This window comes from Podarcis gaigeae (assembly GCF_964106915.1).
Source record: "Podarcis gaigeae genome assembly, chromosome: 9".
NCBI lineage: Eukaryota > Metazoa > Chordata > Lepidosauria > Squamata > Lacertidae > Podarcis > Podarcis gaigeae.
The window spans coordinates 76084374-76103966 of record NC_139685.1 but is presented as its reverse complement, the minus strand read 5'-3'; the positions used below and the strand labels follow the sequence as shown (position 1 = coordinate 76103966).

Sequence of the window (19593 nt, the reverse complement as noted above, 5' to 3'; positions counted from 1 at the left end):
TCTAGGATTCTGCATGACTGTTAAAACCATGTAAGCGTCAGACTATGGAACTCCCTGCTACAGGAGGCAGCGATGACCAGCAACCTGGAGGGCTTTAAAAGAGGACGGGACAAATTCATGGAGCCATTTTCAGTGGCTTCCAGCAACTGGTAGAAGCATTTCTCTCTCTCCATTCTCTGTATGCAAAGTTTAATTTTATAAACCTCTTTCTAGCTATCTCTTGCTCAAAACAAGAATCGATGTGCATTTGCGAGTGCAGATAGATATATAGTCCAAGTGTGCAGCGCCTCTGAAACCAGTTGCTTTGTTCCTGCCGGAGAGCAGTGATTTTCTCTAAAATGATTATATTTATGACAACTACGATGATTCGCCTGGCGCCGGAAAACATCAGGCACTTGCGTAAAACTCATAACAAGGCAAACGCTGCCCAGTGGGGCTCGCAATCTTATTTAGAAGAGGAACAAGAATAAATGGAACCGATTTCTGTGTGTGTTTGGCAAAGGCCAAAAGCAATTAGGCATAAAAGAGCCTTTTCCCTTTTCTTTTTTTTAAGAGCGAGGAAAGCAGGGATGAGTATTGGCTGTTGGAGAGTTCCATTAATAAGTCTAAAAGCGCCGTGCAAGAAAGAGGGGCAAGGTGGGAAATCAGAGGGCTTGAGAAAAGACACAGAGAAGCAGGCGAATGTGAAAACCGATTTGGAGAAATGTATTTGCTTGTTGCACGATGACATGCTTTTGGTATCTCATGTGCATGTTGGTGCAATGTGAACAATGTGTTAAATTGCACAGCGCTTGGGCTCAGGTCTCGAAGACCACATCCCCGTGCCTGGATGCTCAGAGATAAGGATGCCAGGTGCAGGGGGTTACCATAGCAACACCAGCAACACCATGCATCGCTTGCTGTGTCATTCACCCTGCCATGGGCTCAGGAAATGATTAAACCCGTTTCTGCACTTAGGCATATTGCTTTCATTATTGCCCTGATACATGTCCTGTTTGCTGTCAGGGTCTGACTCTGAATCGGTAGTTTGCCAGGTAGCGCCTGGAACTCTGAGTTAGAATTCCCCTGAACATGGAAGCTCTGTTTAGGGGTAATCGTCGGTGACGGATGCATGTTTCTTTCTTTTTTTTAAAAAAAGTTTTTTATTGACTATTTTTACATAACAAATTATTCCAACAATTGTATTTCCCTCATTTTCCCCATCTCCCCCTCATACCCCCCTCCCCCCACGACTTCCCTCAGTTCCTCTTTCTGATTTATTAACACATTCTCTGCATGTTATAAAAATGTAAAAATCTCTAAGTTATCCATCTATTATTATTAACACATAAATTTGTGTCTGTTTATTCAAAACCTGCCAAGGAGTCCAATTCATTTTGTTGTTTCTTTAAATACTTTGTAAAAGGTTCCTATTCTTCTTTAAAGTCACAGTTGTCCTTATCGCGCAGTTTGTGTGTCAATTTTGCCAGTTCCGCATAGTCTATCAATTTCCTTTGCCACTGTTCTTTTGTCGGGGTTTCTTCATTCTTCCATCCTTGTGCTATTATGACTCTTTCTGCCGTTGTCGCGTACATAAATATGTTCTTCATTTTCCTTGGCAGGTCTTTCCTTACAATCCCTAACAAAAATGCTTCTGGCTTTTTTTACAAATGTTAATTTGAACATTTTCTTCAACTCATTATATATCATTTCCCAGAATTTTTTTTATTTCTCTACAATCCCACCACATATGATAAAAAGTCCCTTCTTTTTCCTTACATTTCCAACAAATATTTGAGCTGGTTTATGCATGTTTCTAACCCTCTTTTAATACTGCCCAGGTTGTTGACAGCCCTGGTGAAACCGTTTTGACCTGGGCAGTTTCTTAAAATGTGTGTCACAAGAACAGAAAGAGTGATTGCTGCCATTCCAGCAACTGATAAGCATCGCTGCTTCCGACTGTGGCCTAGTAGCCATCACTAGCCCTCCTCTCCCCAAATTCACCTCTTCCTCTTTCGAAATCATTTTTATTTGATTTTACAAATAGAATTTTGTAACAGTTTACCAATTACATAGCTGTACAAAGAGATTTCTCTGAATATCGCGACTCCCCCCTCCATCTCTTCCATGGATTCTATTGTGGACATTTTCAACTACATATTATTTCATAATCTATATTTTGTATCCATCTGTATTATCCACAATACCTGTTACATTACAAGTGATATTAAAATCCTGCTGTTTTTTCATCTGCTTTCAGCGGGCCTCCCAAGTAAATTATATATTCCCCCCCCCTTTTTTTTTACTAACAAAACGTTTTATTTATAAAGAACTACAATTCAACACCAACGTAGAAAAGTTATTGGAAGTTATGCAAGCACAAATTAAGTAACTGGCTTCATTCTTCACCCTTCAGACACCAATGGTAGAATTGGGAGCGATACCATTAAACGACTGCACATTTTCTTCTATAGGTTTAAAGATTAAAATAATAAGCAAAACAGTCTCAACAGCTATTTCTAGTTAGAAAGACTCTGTAGAAGAGTAATATTGTCTCCTTTTAACATGATTCAACTTGGCTGTTTCCTTGATTTTGTCTTGGAGTGAATCTCCTCAGCATCACCCAGAACCAAGTTCATATATTCATCAAATCCCTGTTCATACAGCCACACCTGAATTCTGGACCTCTTCTGTAGGTATCTGAATATGAGGTTGATGGGCTCCACCATTTCTTCTGCACCTTCTGTCCTTGGCCGGCAGCTGGGCTGGGAACGACCCCCGACAGGATGAGCTGACTTAGGCGGGACGGGGCAGCCCTTTTCCTCATTCTTTTAAAAAGTTTTTGTTATAGAATCATAGAATCATAGAGCTGGAAGAGACCACAAGGGCCATCGAGTCCAACCCCCTGCCAAGCAGGAAACACCATCAGAGCACTCCTGACATATGGTTGTCAAGCCTCTGCTTAAAGACCTCCAAAGAAGGAGACTCCACCACACTCCTGGGCAGCAAATTCCACTGTCGAACAGCTCTTACTGTCAGGAAGTTCTTCCTAATGTTTAGGTGCAATCTTCTTTCTTGTAGTTTGGATCCATTGCTCCGTGTCCGCTTCTCTGGAGCAGCAGAAAACAACCTTTCTCCCTCCTCTATGTGACATCCTTTTATATATTTGAACATGGCTATCATATCACCCCTTAACCTCCTCTTCTCCAGGCTAAACATGCCCAGCTCCCTTAGCCGTTCCTCATAAGGCATCGTTTGTTGTCTTGGTTCCTGAGCTTTCCGGTCAGCTTTGTCGTTTCGGCGTAGTCCATCAGCTTAGTTTGCCCTTCCTCTCTGGTAGGGACTCTTTCGTCTTTCGCCTGGTCATCTTTTGAAGCTGGCCAAGCTGCTGGCCCTCGCTGCCTCATGTGGCAGGGAGTCCCACAGTCCCACAAACTTCTAACATGTCTGATGTGACTGAGACACATACAGAGAGGGCAGAAAAACCTCAAAACAACCCATTGGTGTGTCTTTTATTGCCCTGCTCTGTCCTCTGTCCGTTCCAGTCATGACACAGAGAGAAGCTGTCGGTTTCCGCAGCTATATATAGTCCCAAGTGCGGTTGCCAGAGGGGAATGTAGGCCAAGCATCTCCAGGTTTTTTAAAAATTTTATTTTCACCCTCTCCTCCTCCCCTGGGACTTGGCGTTCTTTGGGAAGGCCGCAGTGAGGGTATAATTTTGGGACGAATATTCTTGCGGCCGTGTTGTTGTTACTCGCAGTGCCCAAAGGCCGGTTGCAAATCCCTCGGCCGTTCAGAGGAATTACAACGAAGGAGGGTCAGGCCCCTGGTTCCTTTCTAGGAATCTGATCGGCCTCCAACTGCGCAGGGCAACCTTCGCCAACCTGGTGCCCTCCAGAGGCTTTGAACTACAACTCCCAACCATTGGACTACAATTCCCGTCCTCCAAAGCCTCTGGAGCTGCCAGGTTGGCAAAGGCTGTCCCAAGCTATTTTGTAACCCTAGTATCCTTGCAGCTGTTAAATCCCTGTAGGTGAAATTGCATGTGCTGAACATTTAGGGGTGGTTTCAGCAAGCCACTCCAAAGAAGGGAGAAGGAGGGCTGAGGCCAGCCCTAGACCTGATTTCTTCTTCCAACTGCTGGATAGAATTTGATTTCTGCAGATATTTGTTGGTGCTGCATTGCCTATTCGTTTGCAAAAATAATTGCATGCCACTGTGTCATTAAAAAAATATACCAAAGTGGCTTATGGCATAAAATATAAGACAATAAATACCACAAGAAAGTTAAAGACAGGCCTCAGTTAATCGTTGCAGATGGATGTACAGGTGAAACTCAGAAAATTAGAATATCGTGGGAAAGTTCATTTATTTCAGTAATTCAACTTAAAAGGTGAAACTAATATATGAGATAGACTCATGACATGCAAAGGGAGATATGTCAAGCCTTTATTTGTTATAATTGCGATGATCATGGCGTACAGCTGATGAAAACCCCAAATTAACAATCTCAGAAAATTAGAATATTAAATGAAATCAGCAAAACAAGGATTCCAAATAGAGCAATATTGGACCTCTGAGAAGTAGGAGCATGCATATGTACTCAGTACTTGGTTTGGGCCCCTTTTGCATCAATTACTGCCTCAATGCGGCGTGGCATGGATGCTATCAGCCTGTGGCACCGCTGAGGTGTTATGGAAGACCAGGATACTTCAATAGCAGCCTTCAGCTCTTCTGCATTGCTCGGTCTCATGTCTCTCATCTTTCTCTTGGCAATGCCCCATAGATTCTCTATGGGGTTCAGGTCAGGCGAGTTTGCTGGCCAATCAAGCACAGTAATCCCATGAACATTGAACCAGGTTTTGGTACTTTTGGAGGTGTGGGCAGGTGCCAAAGTCCTGCTGGAAAATGAAGTCAGCATCCCCATAAAGCTCATCTGCGGAAGGAAGCATGAAGTGCTCCAAAATCTCCTGGTAGACGGCTGCGTTGACCCTGGACTTAATGAAGCACAGTGGATGGACCAACACCAGCTGATGGCATGGCTCCCCAAATCAACACTTCACACTGGACTTCAAGCATCTGGCATTGTGTGCCTCCCCATCCTTCCTCCAGACTCTGCGTCCTTGGTTTCCAAATGAGATGCAAAAGCTGCTTTCATCAGAAAAGAGATTTGGGGAGCCATGTGACTTGTTTTGTATACATTTTTATTTTTGCCTGGAAGATTGCATCACAAAAATTCAGAGAAGGGCACATTTTGAGGGTTGGCTGAGTTCCACCCCAAGTGTGTGAATCATGGAGGGCAAATGAGCTTCGCTTGAAAATGTGAACTGAACACATCTCTCCCTGCATCTCTAAGCGCAGCCATGCGTTTCCATGGCACAACGGAGCATCCTGGGCAGGCCCAGAGAATGCATGGCCCTGAAGGTGGTGATTGGTTTGCTGTACAGTTTAGCAAGGCCTTGGGGTTTTCCGAGAATAGAGAGTCTTTCTTTCTTTCTTTCTTTCTTTCTTTCTTTCTTTCTTTCTTTCTTTCTTTCTTTCTTTCTTTCTTTCTTTTCTTTCTCTCTCTCTTTCTCTCTCTCTCTCTCTTCTCTCCCTCCCCTCCCTCCCTCCCTCTCCTCCTCCCTCCCTCCCTCCCTCCCTCCCTCCCTTCCTTCCTTCCTTCTTCTTTCTTTCCTTTCCTTTCTTTCTCTCTCTCTCTCTCTCTCTCTCTCCCTCCCTCCCTCCCTCCCTCCCTCCCTCCCTCTCCTCCTCCTCTCTCTTCTTCTTTCTTTCTTTCTTTCTTTCTTTCTTTCTTTCCTTTCTTTCTTTTCTTTCTCTCTCTCTCTCTCTCTCTCTCTCTCTCTCTCTCTCTCTCCCTCCCTCCCTCCCTCCCTCCTCCCTCCATCATCTTCTTCTTTCTCTCTCTGTCCCCCCTTGCCCCTTCCTCCTCCTCCTCCTCCTCCTCCTCCTCCTCCTCCTCCTCCTTCTTCTTCTTCTTCTTCTTCTTCTTCTTCTTCTTTCTTCTTCTCTTTCTCTCTCTCTGCTCACGAAACCAGATGAGGAAGTGGTGAGATTGTGGCGGAAGCTGCCACCTCATTTTTCACAGCAGCTGCAGAGGCGACTTAACCACCACACAGGTGTGACAGGAAGGGAAACTGAGTCAGTCCATTGGCAGGATCTGCTAGGCGGGTGAGTCTTTTAAAGCCCCCATTAGCATTTCCTTGCCATTTTTAGCCTTTTCAACAGAGGAGCCTGCGATTCACACTTGTTCACATTTGGCACTACAGTTTTCAGTTGAAAAGACGTACCAAGACATTAAATTATGCCATTTGCATCTCTCCTCAAAGGAGCTCGAGATGCCATACAAATACTCCTCACACACCATCCTCACAACAGCCCTGTGAGATAGGCTGGCTCAGACACTGGCCAGCCCCAGGTCACTCAGTGAGTTTCATGGCTTAATGGGAAGATTTGAACCCTAGTCTCTCAAGCCCTAGCTAGACATTCTAAGCCAGGGGCCAGCAAACTTTTTCAGCAGGGGGCCGGTCCACTGTCCCTCAGAACTTGTGGGTGCTGGACTATATTTTTTGGGGGGGAAATGAACGAAATCCTATGCCCCACAAATAACCCAGAGATGCATTTTAAATAAAAGCACACATTCTACTCATGTAAAAAGACGCTGATTCCCAGACTGTCCACGGGCTGGATTTAGAAGGCGATTGGGCCGGATTCGGCTCCCAGGCCTGAGTTTGCCTACCCCTGTTCTAAGCACTGCACCCCACTATCTCTAGATGCGGTAAAAATGAGTTGGTTGTCTTTGAAATGAGTATTTTAGGATAAAGCACACTTAGAGAGTGGGACACGGGTGGCGCTGTGGGTTAAACCACAGAGCCTAGGACTTGCAGATCAGAAGATTGGTGGTTCGAATCCCCGCGATGGGGTTAGCTCCCATTGCTCGGTCCCTGCTCCTGCCAGGTTAGCTCCCATTGCTCGGTCCCTGCTCCTGCTAGGTCCTGCCAACCTAGCAGTTTGAAAGCACGTCAAAGTGCAAATAGATAAATAGGTACCGCTCCAGCGGGAAGGTAAACGGCATTTCCATGCTCTGCTCTGGTTCGCCAGAAGCGGCTTAGTCATGCTGGCCACATGACCCAGAAGCTGTACACCAGCTCCCTCGGCCAATAAAGCGAGGTGAGCGCCGCAACCCCAGAGTTGGCCACGACTGGACCTAATGGTCAAGGGTACCTTTACCTTTACACTTAGAGGTACATACACTGAGATGAAATACATATTTATCATCTGATAAATAAGATGTTTGGTGCATATTTTCATAGAACCATAGAATTGTCGAGTGGTAAGGGACCCCAAGGGTCATCTAGTCCAACCCCCTGCAATGCAGGAATCCAGCATCCTGTTCTCACAGTGGCCAACCAAATGCCCCAGTGGGAAACCCGTGAGCAGAATTCGAACACAGGACCCTCTTCCCTCCTGCAACTGATATTCAGAAACATTGCTGCCTGTGGAGGCAGAACAGAGCCATCATGTCTAGTTGCCATCGATAGCTCCGTGGGAGGGAGTTCCATAGTTTAACTCAGGCTTAGGCAACCTTCGGCCTTCCAGATGTTTTGGACTACAATTCCCATCATCCCTGACCACTGGTCCTGTTAGCTAGGGATCATGGGAGTTGTAGGCCAAAACATCTGGAAGGCCGAAGGTTGCCTAAGCCTGGTTTAACTCATAATTTACCGGTAAGTCTTCTTTCCTGACTATTTCAACAATCAGCTTTACCAAGGGTGGATCTACATGCAGGAAAAACACACACGCTGAAAATAACTCAGAAATTAAACCGTTATAACAAAAGAAGAAAAAAACCGATATGAAAAAATTGCAGAACTTTTTTTTGCTCTCTAGCGCCATCTGCTCTTGCATGTTTACAACGCATTTAAAACACTTTTTGACTAATATAGCTGAGTCCCGAGGGTCCACAAGTTGTAGCGTTAAGAGAGAAGGAAGAAAACCTTTCACTCTCTGTTTTTCCATGCCGTGGAAAACTTTATATACATTGACCTTGTCATCTCTTCCTTGCCTTTCCCTCTAAACTAAAAAGTCCTGGGCTCTCTGCAATTCACGTCTCAGAGCGCGGGAGCCCAGAGGATTCTGGGAAATCAGTGTGCGTGCACGAGTGAGACTGTGCGAGTGTGTGTGTGCAAACGACTTCATCCTTCCCTCTCCCTTGCAGTCTCAAGGTCAGCTTGGCTTGGCCTTGAGCTCAGAGCTTAGATAAGTGACTGATAATTGCTTCCTTTTTTGTTTTTCTTTGGCTTGACCCTGCAGCAAAGGGGCCGCCTTCTGCCAGGGACGGATTTAACTCTTGGAGGCGTGAAAAATCCCCTTTGTTGGTGGTGGAGATCTAGGGCTGTTGCAGGACTCTCACTGCCGTACGGGACAGGAGTGGAACGTTGCCAGCAGGGCTAAATGCCAAGGGTGACATGGAAGGCTGTGTTATGCCAGGAATGGAGTGGCGAGAGCGAATTCAGTGTTGTTTTCTGCGGCACATCTGATTCCAATGGGCAGGGCTCAGTGACTTTCTCCCTGTCTCTCTCTCTGTGTTTGTGCAATGTGTATTTGTGTGCGCGCATTTTGAAACCTTGGCAAGCCCATCTTACCGAGTGGCTGGCATTTTGAGAGGCAGCGCCGTGCAGTGGTTGGAGTTTCCGACTTGGACCTGGGAACGACCAGGGTCTGGAACATGGGTAGGCAAACTAAGGCCCGGGGGCCGGATCCGGCCCAATCGCCTTCTAAATTCGGCCCACGAACAGTCTGGGAATCAGTGTGTTTTTACATGAGTAGAATGTGTCCTTTTATTTAAAATGCATCTCTGGGTTATTTGTGGGGCCTGCCTGGTGTTTTTACATGCGTAGAATGTGCGCTTTTATCTAAAAGGCATCTCTGGGTTATTTGTGGGGCATAGGAATTCACTTTTATTTTTATTTTCAAAATATAGTCCGGCCCCCCACAAGGTTTGAGGGACAGTGGACCGGCCCCCTGCTGAAAAAGTTTGCTGACCCCTGGTCTGGAACCTCACTCAGTCATGGGGTTGACCTTGAGCTCAGTCATTGCTTCTCAGCCCCTCCTCCTCCTGCTAAGATTTCCAGCAATTGGTAATCGGAATATTGCTGTCTTCGGCTAGGGAGGCAGAGCCGAGCCGTCGTGACTGATAGCCATCAATAACCATCAATTCATCGAATCCCCTTGTCAAACCATCTAACTTGGTGGCCATCATTGCCTCCTGAGGAAGTGAGTTCCGTAGTTTAACCATGCTGCATGAAGAGGGGCTTTCTTCGCAAGGGATGCACAGTAAAATAATAATAATAATAATAATAATAATAATAATAATAATAATAATAAATAATAATAATAATAATAAATAAATAAATAAATAAATAAATTTATTTATTTATACCCCGCCCTCCCCAGCCAAGACTGGGCTCAGGGCGGGTAACACCCGATATAAAAACAATTGATTAAAAACAAGATTAAAATACAACATTAAAATGCAGCCTCATTTCAGCAGAAACTCCAATCAAAAACTTTTGGGGGATGAAAACGTCAAATCTTCACCAAGGCCAACTATTCAGACTGGTCCTACATGGGCCAGAAAAAAGCCAGGGAAGTCTCCAAATAGGAGTTCCATCACAGAAGGAGAAAGGAAAGAGGGGAAGGGGATCAAGTTGATTCCAAGCCAAAGGCCAGGCGGAACAACTCCATCTTACAGGCTCTGCAGAAAGAAATCAGATCCTGCAGGGCCCTGGTCTCATGAGACAGAGCGTTCCACCAGGCCGGGGCCAGTGCTGAAAAGGCCCTGGCTCTGGTTGAGGCTAATCTGACTTCCTTAGGGCCCGGGACCTCTAGGGTGTTCCTATTTGTGGACCTTAAGGTCTTCCGCGGGGCATACCAGGAGAGGCGGTCCCGGAACTTCGAGGGTCCTAAAAAGGTAAAGGTAAAGGTACCCCTGCCCGTACGGGCCAGTCTTGCCAGACTCTGGGGTTGTGCGCCCATCTCACTCAAGAGGCCAGGGGCCAGCGCTGTCCGAAGACACTTCCGGGTCACGTGGCCAGTGTGACATCGCTGCTCTGGCGAGCCAGAGCTGCACACGGAAACGCCGTTTACCTTCCCGCTAGAAAGCGGTCCCTATTTATCTACTTGCACCCAAGGGTGCTTTCGAACTGCTAGGTTGGCAGGCGCTGGGACCGAGCAACGGGAGCGCACCCCGCCGCGGGGATTCGAACCGCCGACCTTTCGATCGGCAAGCCCTAGGCGCTGAGGCTTTTACCCACAGCGCCACCCGCGTCCCTTTCGAGGGTCCTAGGCCATGATAAAACCACAGTGGCTGTTTCTCCGCACTGCAAAAATTTTTGGTCCTGGGCCTTCTCCCTCTCCCCCCTCTCTTTCCTGTGAAAAAACTCTTCTGCAGGCCAGCCTAGGCTGCCAGACGCTTGGCACGTCTTGCGAGGCTGACTCAGTCCTTTCTCCTCTCGCGGTTATTTTTTATTTTTAAACACCTGTTTGTCATCTGGTGCCTGGAAGCCGAAGGCCCTGTTTTCAGTCTCGGCTGGGGTGATGCATTCTGCAGTCACCCGGAGGTAGCGCAGGAAGCCGCGAAGGGTTGGACACCCCTTTCATTAGAGAAGTGTGCGGGTGCACAAGAGAGAGAGGCTGGCTTGTTTCTTTCCAACACACTGACCTTGCGCGACCTTTGACAAGTAGCTCCTGTTGATCTTCAGTGAAAAACATAGGAAGGCATCATCTCTCCCCAAATTGAAGCATGCTGGATCGGCATGGCAGCCTGCTAGGTGCACGGCAGCCCCTCTGTCCCAAATCAGGGTCTTTTGAAGCAACATGCAATAAACATGCAGGCCACTGAGTTGTCGTATACAGTCATAGCTCATGTTATGTTTGCTTCAGGCTGCGAATTTTCAGGTTGCATCCCGCAGCGACTTGGAAGTACTGGAAAGGGTTACTTCCGGGTTTCGTCGCTCGTGCATGCGCAGACATGCTGTGCTGGTCCAGGGGGAGAGGTTACCGTGAGGCGAGGTCCAGGACCTGAGTTGAGGGTCGGCAGACAGTCCTCCTCGGGCGAAGCGGGGTCGACAGTGGGAAGCCGGGCAAGGACAGGAACTCTGGGGGAAACAGGACTGGATGCTGGCCGAAACAGCTCATCAACGACGTTGCTCCCGCAACCTGGGACCGGGCTGACTGGCCTTTATCTTCTCTGAGGCCAGGGGCGGTCCCGGCCCCCAGGAGACCCGCCTCTCCTGGCCTCAAGGCGAGCACTCCTCCTGGGAGAAACCAGTTCCCTTCGCCTCTCTGCCCTGAGCCTCTGCAGTTCAGGAGAGGCTGAAGGGTTACCGGGCCCAGGGGGAGACTCACCTGTAGGCACTGAGTCCTCAACCACCTCTGGAGCCAGAGTGGATTCACCTGGTGCCTGCTCCTGAGGATCCGGCACAGGTGCAGGCGCTTCAGAATCAAGGCCCTGCCCCAGTTCAGCCGGCCCTGGAGGTAGGGACTCCTGTGCAGGCTGGGATTCCTCCGGTTCAGCCTCTGAATCGGATTCCCAGGCCATCACACATGCAAAATGATGTCACGTGCATGTGCAGAAGCTGCGAATCGCAACCCGCACGTGTGCAGACGCGGGTTGTGTTCTTTTCAGTTTGCGAACGGGCCTCTGGAATGGATCCCGTTCGCAACCAGAGGTACCACTGTATTGAGAAAGGGAGAAAAAGGCACTCTGTCTACATGGTGCATAATTTTCTGTACTTCTCCCACCTGTTACTTGCCTTCCCTCTAAACCAGGGGTCAGCAAGGTTTACTGGCCATGGGCTAGATCACTCCCACGGAGATCATCTGTGGGCCGGACTGGTGCACCGCGATGCTGTAAATCCCTTCCGCGCATGCCCAGACGCTAAAAATTGCACCTGCGCAGAAGTGATTTTCGGCGTCTGGACATCTGCACATGCGATTTCCAGTATCTGCACTTGCGCAGACGTGATTTCCGGTATCTGTGTGTGCGCAGACGCGATTTCTGGCACCGCTCGGTGAGTCCCCGTGCCGTCCTGCACTGGTTTAGCGCAGCGTGCAGGGGACTCGCCAAATGCGTGGCTCGGTTCAGGGGCGGCTTGTAGGCCGGTAAAACGATTGTCGTGGGCCGCATTCGGCCCATGGGCCACACGTTGCTGACCCCCGCTCTAAACTGACCCCCCCCCACGGAGTGCTGTCACTTTGAGGGACTTCTTGAAACTGGTGTTTATACATAGTCTGATTTCTATGCAAATCTGTGGCCTCTCTTTTCTCGCAATGCATAACTGTCTGACTTCGGGAGGTATGAATATTTGCCTCCTTGCCTCCTTCGCCTCTGCAGGTCTTGGTGGGGCACAAGCTTAAAATGAGTCAACAGTTTGTGATGAAGCAGCAAAAAAAGCTAACATTATTCTAGGCCGCATCAACAGAAGTATAGTTCCAGATCGAGGGAAGTAGCTATGGGTTAAACAGCAGAGCCTGATCAAGCTCAGTTGGATAGATCATTCGGTTCAAGCATGAGGGTGATAATGCCAAGGTTGCAGGTTCGAACCCTGTAGGCAGTGCCGGATTTAGGTATAAGCTAAACAAGGGACGCGGGTGGCGCTGTGGGTTAAACCACAGAGCCTAGGGCTTGCCGATCAGAAGGTCTGCGGTTTGAATCCCTGCGAAGGGGTGAGCTCCCGTTCCTCGGTCCCTGCTCCTGCCAACCTAGCAGTTCAGAAGCACGTCAAACTGCAAGTAGATAAATAGGTACCGCTCCGGCGGGAAGGTAAACGGCATTTCCGTGCACTGCTCTGGTTTGCCAGAAGTGGCTCAGTCATGCTGGCCACATGACCCGGAAGCTGTACGCCGGCTCCCTCGGCCAATAAAGCGAGATGAGCACCGCAACCCCAGAATCGGCCACGACTGGACCTACTGCTCAGGGGTCCCTTTACTCTTTACCTTTTATCCTGCCTTGGTCAGACTACATGCGGAATACTGTGTCCAGTTCTGGGCACCACAATTTAAGAAGAATGTGGACAAGCTGGAAGGTGTGCAGAGGAGGGCGACCAAGATGATCAAAGGTCTGGAAACCAGGCCTTATGAAGAACGGTTGAAGGAGCTGGGTATGTTTAACCTGGGAAAGAGGAGACTGAGAGGAGATATGATATCTCAAGGGCTGTCACATGGAAGATGGAGCAAGCTTGTTTTCTCCTGCTCTGGAGGGTAGGACTCGAACCCATGGCTTCAGAATACAAGAAAGGGGATTCTGACTAAGCATTTGGAAAAACTTTCTGACAGTAAGAGTTGTTCAGCAGTGGAACAGTCTCCCTCGGAAGATGGTGGACTCTCCTTCCTTGGAAGTTTTTCAGCAGAGGTTGGATGGTCCTCTGTCATGAATTCAGGGCCATCTTACCCATAGGCGCTGGGGGTGTGGGGCACCTGGGTGCCGGGCTCTCAGGGGCGCCAGGCCGAGAGTCTGGGGCCTGAGAGTTGAGTCTGGGGAAGAGCCCGCCCATCGGTCGGCGCGCCGCAGCGGGCTCTTCTGCAGCGGGTGGCCCTGCGCCGCGGGTTCGGGGGTGACTGAGCCAGCGAGATGCTGAGGCGGCTGGCCGGCTCCGCCCTCCTGCACACCTGGGACTGGGCAACCTGGGTGTGTGTGTACTGGGCGGATCTTTGCACCCTGGCACCACATATGCTTAAGACAGCCCTGCATGGATGCTTTAGCTGAGAATCCTTCGTTTATTTTTTTAAATTTATTTAATCGTTTTTTCCAATACAGACATCAACCACAACAAACACATACAACAAAAACCGCAATAACAGTAATAATACAATATAGGTACTGATATACCTATAACTACACCTTTTTAACAATATCTCCCCACCTCTCTCTCCTCCCCCTACTTCCCACCACTTTCCGCCTTATCGCTTAAGTACTGTATTTTTTGTTCTATAAGACTCACTTTTTCCCTCCTAAAAAGCAAGGGGAAATGTGTGTGCGTCTTATGGAGCGAATGCAGGCTGTGCAGCTATCCCAGAAGCCAGAACAGCAAGAGGGATTGCTGCTTTCACTGCGCAGCGATCCCTCTTGCTTTTCTGGCTTCTGGGATTCAGAATATTTTTTCTTGTTTTCCTCCTCCAAAAACTAGGTGCGTCTTGTGGTCTGGTGCACCTTGTAGAGCGAAAAATACGGTAATCCTTCCAGATTTCTTCATATTTATCCATTCTTAATTTGCATCAATATGCAATCCTTTTCGTATGTAACTAGTCTCTCCATATTGTCAATCCATGTGCTCAATGGGATCTTTTTGTGGCTCTTCCAATTCATCAAAACAAGTTTTTTTTGCTTCTAATATGGCACGGTACATCCATTTTTTTTGACCCCTTGTAATCTCCCACGTTTCTGGTATATAATTTAGAATTAGATTCAAATCCCCTAAATATCTGTTTCTTTTTATTACTCTTGCTATATATATCCTTACCTCACACCAAAATGACCTTATCACCGGGCAGTTAATCATCATATGTACTAAGTTTGCATTTTTACTTCCACATCTCCAGCAGTTGTCTGCATTTGTTGAGATTCCTTCATTGCACGGGGTTTGACTAGATAACTCTTGGGGTCCCTCCCAATTCTACAGTTCTTTGATTCATTGCACCTGGGTGCCAGTGGACTGATATTCGTTGCTGCAGGAATTATCCCTTTGGGTACAATTAAATTCTGCCTTACCTCCTGTGACATTTCCCCGTTTTTTTAATAGAATATTTATTGAGATTTTACAAAGACAGAGATTAACAAAATACAAAAAAAAACATATGAAAAGAAAAAGATAAAAAAATAAAACATACAAAAATACATAAAAATAGATAAGAAAGAATTAAAAACAAATCCATTTTTTATAACTTTAAACTCATTAGCTTGTTTCCTTGACCTCCTCACACCTCCCCTTTTTGTATTCCCATTTACATAATCAAATCAGCAAATCCTTACCCTCTTTCATTTATCTTAACTCTATATCTTAACATATTATAACTCTATATTTTCATCCATTATCAATTCATTTTTGCATATTCTTATTAACTTTGTTGCTAATGCCACTTATTTTCAATCCAACATCATTTTAACATTCATTAATTTTACAGTGTTTCTGCAGATAGTCTTTAAATTTCTTCCATTCTTCTTCCGCCAACTCTTCTCCCAGGTCTCGGATTCTGCCGGTCATTTCTGCCAATTCCATATAGTCCATCACCTTCATCTGCCATTCTTCCAGAGTGGGTAGATCTTGTGTCTTCCAATGCTTTGCAATAAGTATTCTTGCTGCTGTTGTTGCATACATAAAGAAAGTTCTATCCTTCTTTGGCACCAATTGGCCGACTATGCCCAGGAGGAAGGCCTCTGGTTTCTTCAGAAAGGTATATTTAAATACCTTTTTCATTTCATTATAGATCATCTCCCATAAATCTTTGGGCACGTCCACTAAAGGTGAAAGAATGTACCTTCATTTTCCCTTTTGTGTCATTGCTAGGGAAGGTCATCTAGAGATTTGGGGCACACTGTTTGTTCCGGGCAGCTGACACCCAAATCCCTTCCTCCTTTCTTTCTGTGTCAGTTGTGCTGGCATCAGGGGGGCTACCTGACTGGCAGAGGTTTCCCATCTTTTGCCCAGAATTGGGGAACTTGCTGGAATCTGGCATCAGAAAAGGTGTCCGGTGTGAGCTGATATCTCTCCTTCTCTCTCTCTTCTGCAGACTCCATTTCCTGCCCGTGGAGAGATAGCGGTGACCGTGGAAGGCAAAGATCTTCTTTTGGTGCTGGAAAGAAACCAGTAAGTATTATGTGCCTGTCGAAGAGCCCACTTAGTAGGAACTCCCAGAGGGTCAAGATCCTGCACCCAGAAATGCCGGAGCTCTGTATACATTGTGCCAACGGGAGAGGAGTTGTGTATCTTGAGGAGTTTGTTCTGCTCCTTGCCGAGGATGAAAGGGGCGAAGGGTAGAGTGCTCCTGTGTTCGAATCCTACTTGCAGACATCTGGGTGGCCACTGTGAGAATAGGATGCTGGACTAGGTGGGCCATTGGCCTGATCCAGCAAAGTTCCTTCTTGCAGTCTTAAAAATGTGCTGTCGAGGGTGTGTTTTTGGGGAATGCAAATATTCTTTAAAAGTTGGTATATTTTTTAAAAAGTGTTCCGGCCCAGAACGTGACACCAGAGCTTCCAGAAATGGCTGGCTCGCCCGACATACCTTGCTGTAACACACTGTTGCAAAAACACCGGCTCCTTTTGATTTGAGCCACGGCTCAGAGCTCTCAGCAGGAGCGTGCATGTTCCTTGCAGAAAGTTGAGCCCTTGGCTGGAGCAGAGATGAATTCCTGCTGAGTCTGGGCTGGGACATTGGTGGGCTTTGCCAGGTGAGTTATTCTGGCTTCCTGAAAGGATAAGATCAGACCAAGGGCCCACCTGATCCCGAATCCTGTCCTCACAGTGGCCAAAGGGAAACCAACAATCAGGATTCAAACACAGGACCCCTTTCTCCTCCCGTGGCTTCCAGCAGCTGTTATTCCGAAGCATTCCTGCCTCCTCTCTTCCATGAATCTGTCAAATGCTTTTTCCAGCCATCCAGTCTGATGGCCATCATTGCATCCTGAGGCAGGCAGTTCCACAGTTTAACCCCTGACAAATCACAGATGGTAAAGGTACCCCTGAGCATTAGGTCCAGTCGTGACCGACTCTGGGGTTGCGGCGCTCATCTCGCTTTATTGGCCGAGGGAGCCGGCGTACAGCTTCCGGGTCATGTGGCCAGCAGGACTCTGGCGAACCAGAGCAGCGCATGGAAACACTGTTTACCTTGCCACCTGAGCGGTCCCTATTTATCTACTTGCACTTTGTGCTTTCAAACTGCTAGGTGGGCAGGAGCAGGGACCGAGCAACGGGAGCTCACCCCATCACGGGGATTCGAACCGCCGACCTTCTGATTGGCATGCCCTAGGCTCTGTGGTTTAAAGCACAGCGCCACCCGCGTCCCCTAACAGGCAGTAGACATGCCCATTTTCCATCAGCAATGTCTAGACAACATGATGGCCATGTACATACGCAATAAACAATCTTTTATAGAATTCCTTCAGACCCTAACAAGTACAAAATGAAATCTTTAGTCTCAAAGTCTCTGAAAATCTTTAAATGAAGCGAGGCACCAGACTTTGTACGATGAAAGACAAGCTGTGAAGCTTTGTGTATTCAGCAAATATGATATCCAACACTGAACGGTGATTCCAGATGTTGACTACTGTTTTGTAGAATTCTTCCTAAGCGTGGTGGGAGGATATAGAATTGCTTCATAAACCCATCTTATTTCGAATGAATGTATGTAAATGAAAATATCAAATGCTGTGGAACAGTGCTCATGTAATAATGTAGTCAATGCCCATTTTTCAAACTGAGGATGGGAGTCCTTTTCACCACAATGGATCCAATTCCTCATGGACTAACTTCTCAGGGGCTTCCGCCATGGTTTTAATTTTTTAAAAAGCATCTTTATTGAAAGTTCAAAAAGTACATAACTATATGTGCCCTAAACATTTTGCGACATAAACAAAAAGAGAGAGAAAGACATAGGAGATACAGAACCCGTGTAGAAGGGAATAATAATAATAATAGTAGTAATAATAATAATAATAATAATAATAATAATAATAATAATAATAATAATTTATACCCCGCCCATCTGGCTGGGCCTCCCCAGCCACTCTGGGTGGCTTCCATAGAAACCAAAAAGGTTTTCTCCCTTCTGTCATAACACGCTTGAATTTTGGAGCTTCCGGGGCAGACGACACAAACTTTGCCCCCATAATGCAGCGGTTTTTGTTTTTGTTTTTTGTTTAGTTATTTTTATTAAAGATTTTCTTGATTTACAAAAGTGTTTGCAATGTCTCTCTCTCCTATTCCCCCCCCCCATGTAACATTTTTACAAATCAGTTTCATTTGTTGAGACATTAGGAAGAAAAGGGGGAAAGAGGTGAAGGGGGGAGGAAAGATGGGTGGGGATGGGGTTGGGTGGTGATGTTTCTATTTTACTTAATATATGTGGGGTTTTGTGTCAGCGTTGCTTGTGCAGGTTTTCTGCTGTTCACTTGTGTTCCTTTGGTGGTGAGAGAGGTTGGGGTTGGCCTAGGGTGTGGTTATTCACTTGTGGTTGGCTGTGGTGGTCTTTGTTTTCATGTGTGAGCGGGGTGGGTGGGTGTTTTGGATCAGGTTAGCCATGTTGATTTGTATGCTGTTGGTGGATTTTTGTTGTTGTCTTGTTGGGCTGTGTATGTGATAAAGGGGAGCCATACGGGGGTGAAGGCCTCTTCTTGTGTTTGTCCCCATGTCAGTTTTGGTTTATTGGTTAATTTTTCTAGTAGGGCTGTTTCTTGTACTATTTGGTACCATTGGTCCATGCTTCCTCCTGACAGGTCTCTCCAGTGTCTGGCTATGATGATTCTGGCTGTGGAAAGTACCATATTTTTCGCTCTACGGGATGCACTTTCCCCCTCCAAAAATTAAGGGGAAATGTGTGTGCATCCTATGGAGCGAATGCAGGCTCCTTGGCTTCAGCGATAGCAACGCGAAGCCTCCAAAGCGCAGAGGGAGAGCTCCCCCCGCGCTCCGGAGGCTTCTAGTTGCTTTCGCTGAAGCCGCCTGAAGGGAACCCCCGCTGCGCTCCAGGGGCTTCAGGCTTCAGGCAGCTATCCGCAAGCCTTCGGAGCGCAGCAGGAGTTTCCGCTGCGCTCCGAAGGCTTGTGGATAGCCGTCTGAAGCCTGGAGAGTGAGAGGGGTCAGTGCACACCGATCCCTCTTGCTCTCCAGGCTTCGCTTCGCAGGAGAGGCGCTGCACAGTTTTCCCTCTCTGCACAGCGCCCCTTCGGCGAAGCGGGAGGAGAAATGGAAGGGGCTCCGTTTCTCCTGCCGCTTCGCTGAAGGGGCACTGAGCAGAGAGGGGGAGAATTTTTTTTTCCTGTTCTCCGCCTCCTATGGTCTGGTGCGTCCTATAGAGCAAAAAATACGATAGGTGGGTTATGAGTTCTTTGTGGTGTAAGTGGGCATTATTGTCTTCCCATAATGCAGCGTTAAACTGCAGGATCTCCTCTCAAAGGAAGCAGAGGTTGGATGGCTTTAAAAGATCAAACAAATTCATGGAGGATGAGTCTCTCGATGGCTACTAGCCATTGTGGCTCAACTCTGCCTCCACAATCCGAGGTAGCAGTGTTTCTGAATGCCAGGGACTGGAAATCACAGGAGCGGAGAGTTCCTTTGGGGCTTGGACCATGTTTGCTGCTTTCCCATAATGGGCATCTGATTGGCCACAGTCAGAATAGGACCCTGGACTAGATGGGCCATTTGGGCCTGATCCACATCGGTGTTTTCAAAAAGAAGATGTGCTCCTCTTATAACTCTCGGGAGTGTCTTGCCAAGGCAGTTACCAGGACATCAGAGTATCTCTTGGCACCTAAAAGACTACTGTCCTTGAAGCTCTGCCTCCATGGTCAGAAGCAGCAATGCTGAGGGATGCAGGTGGCGCTGTGGTCTAAACCACT

At 47.3% G+C, this 19593-nt stretch overlaps 1 protein-coding gene and 1 pseudogene across 4 annotated transcripts in view; one reads left to right on the top strand and one right to left on the bottom strand.

Moving 5' to 3' along the window:
• The window catches only part of ADAM33 (ADAM metallopeptidase domain 33), a 94252-nt gene that overhangs the window by 12229 nt on the left and 62430 nt on the right, over positions 1-19593 (top strand). For all 3 annotated transcript variants that reach the window (XR_014568342.1, XM_083756409.1, XM_083756408.1), the window contains exon 3: positions 15769-15845. Coding sequence is in view for 2 of the 3 variants with exons in the window: in XM_083756409.1 (XP_083612535.1) it covers positions 15769-15845 (77 nt within the window). In the remaining variant the exon portion in view is untranslated. The remainder of the gene's footprint in view (positions 1-15768; positions 15846-19593) is intronic.
• On the bottom strand, positions 2281-2806 carry LOC310853076 (small nuclear ribonucleoprotein E pseudogene; annotated as a pseudogene). Its single transcript has one exon. The product of its transcript is annotated as a small nuclear ribonucleoprotein E pseudogene (transcript).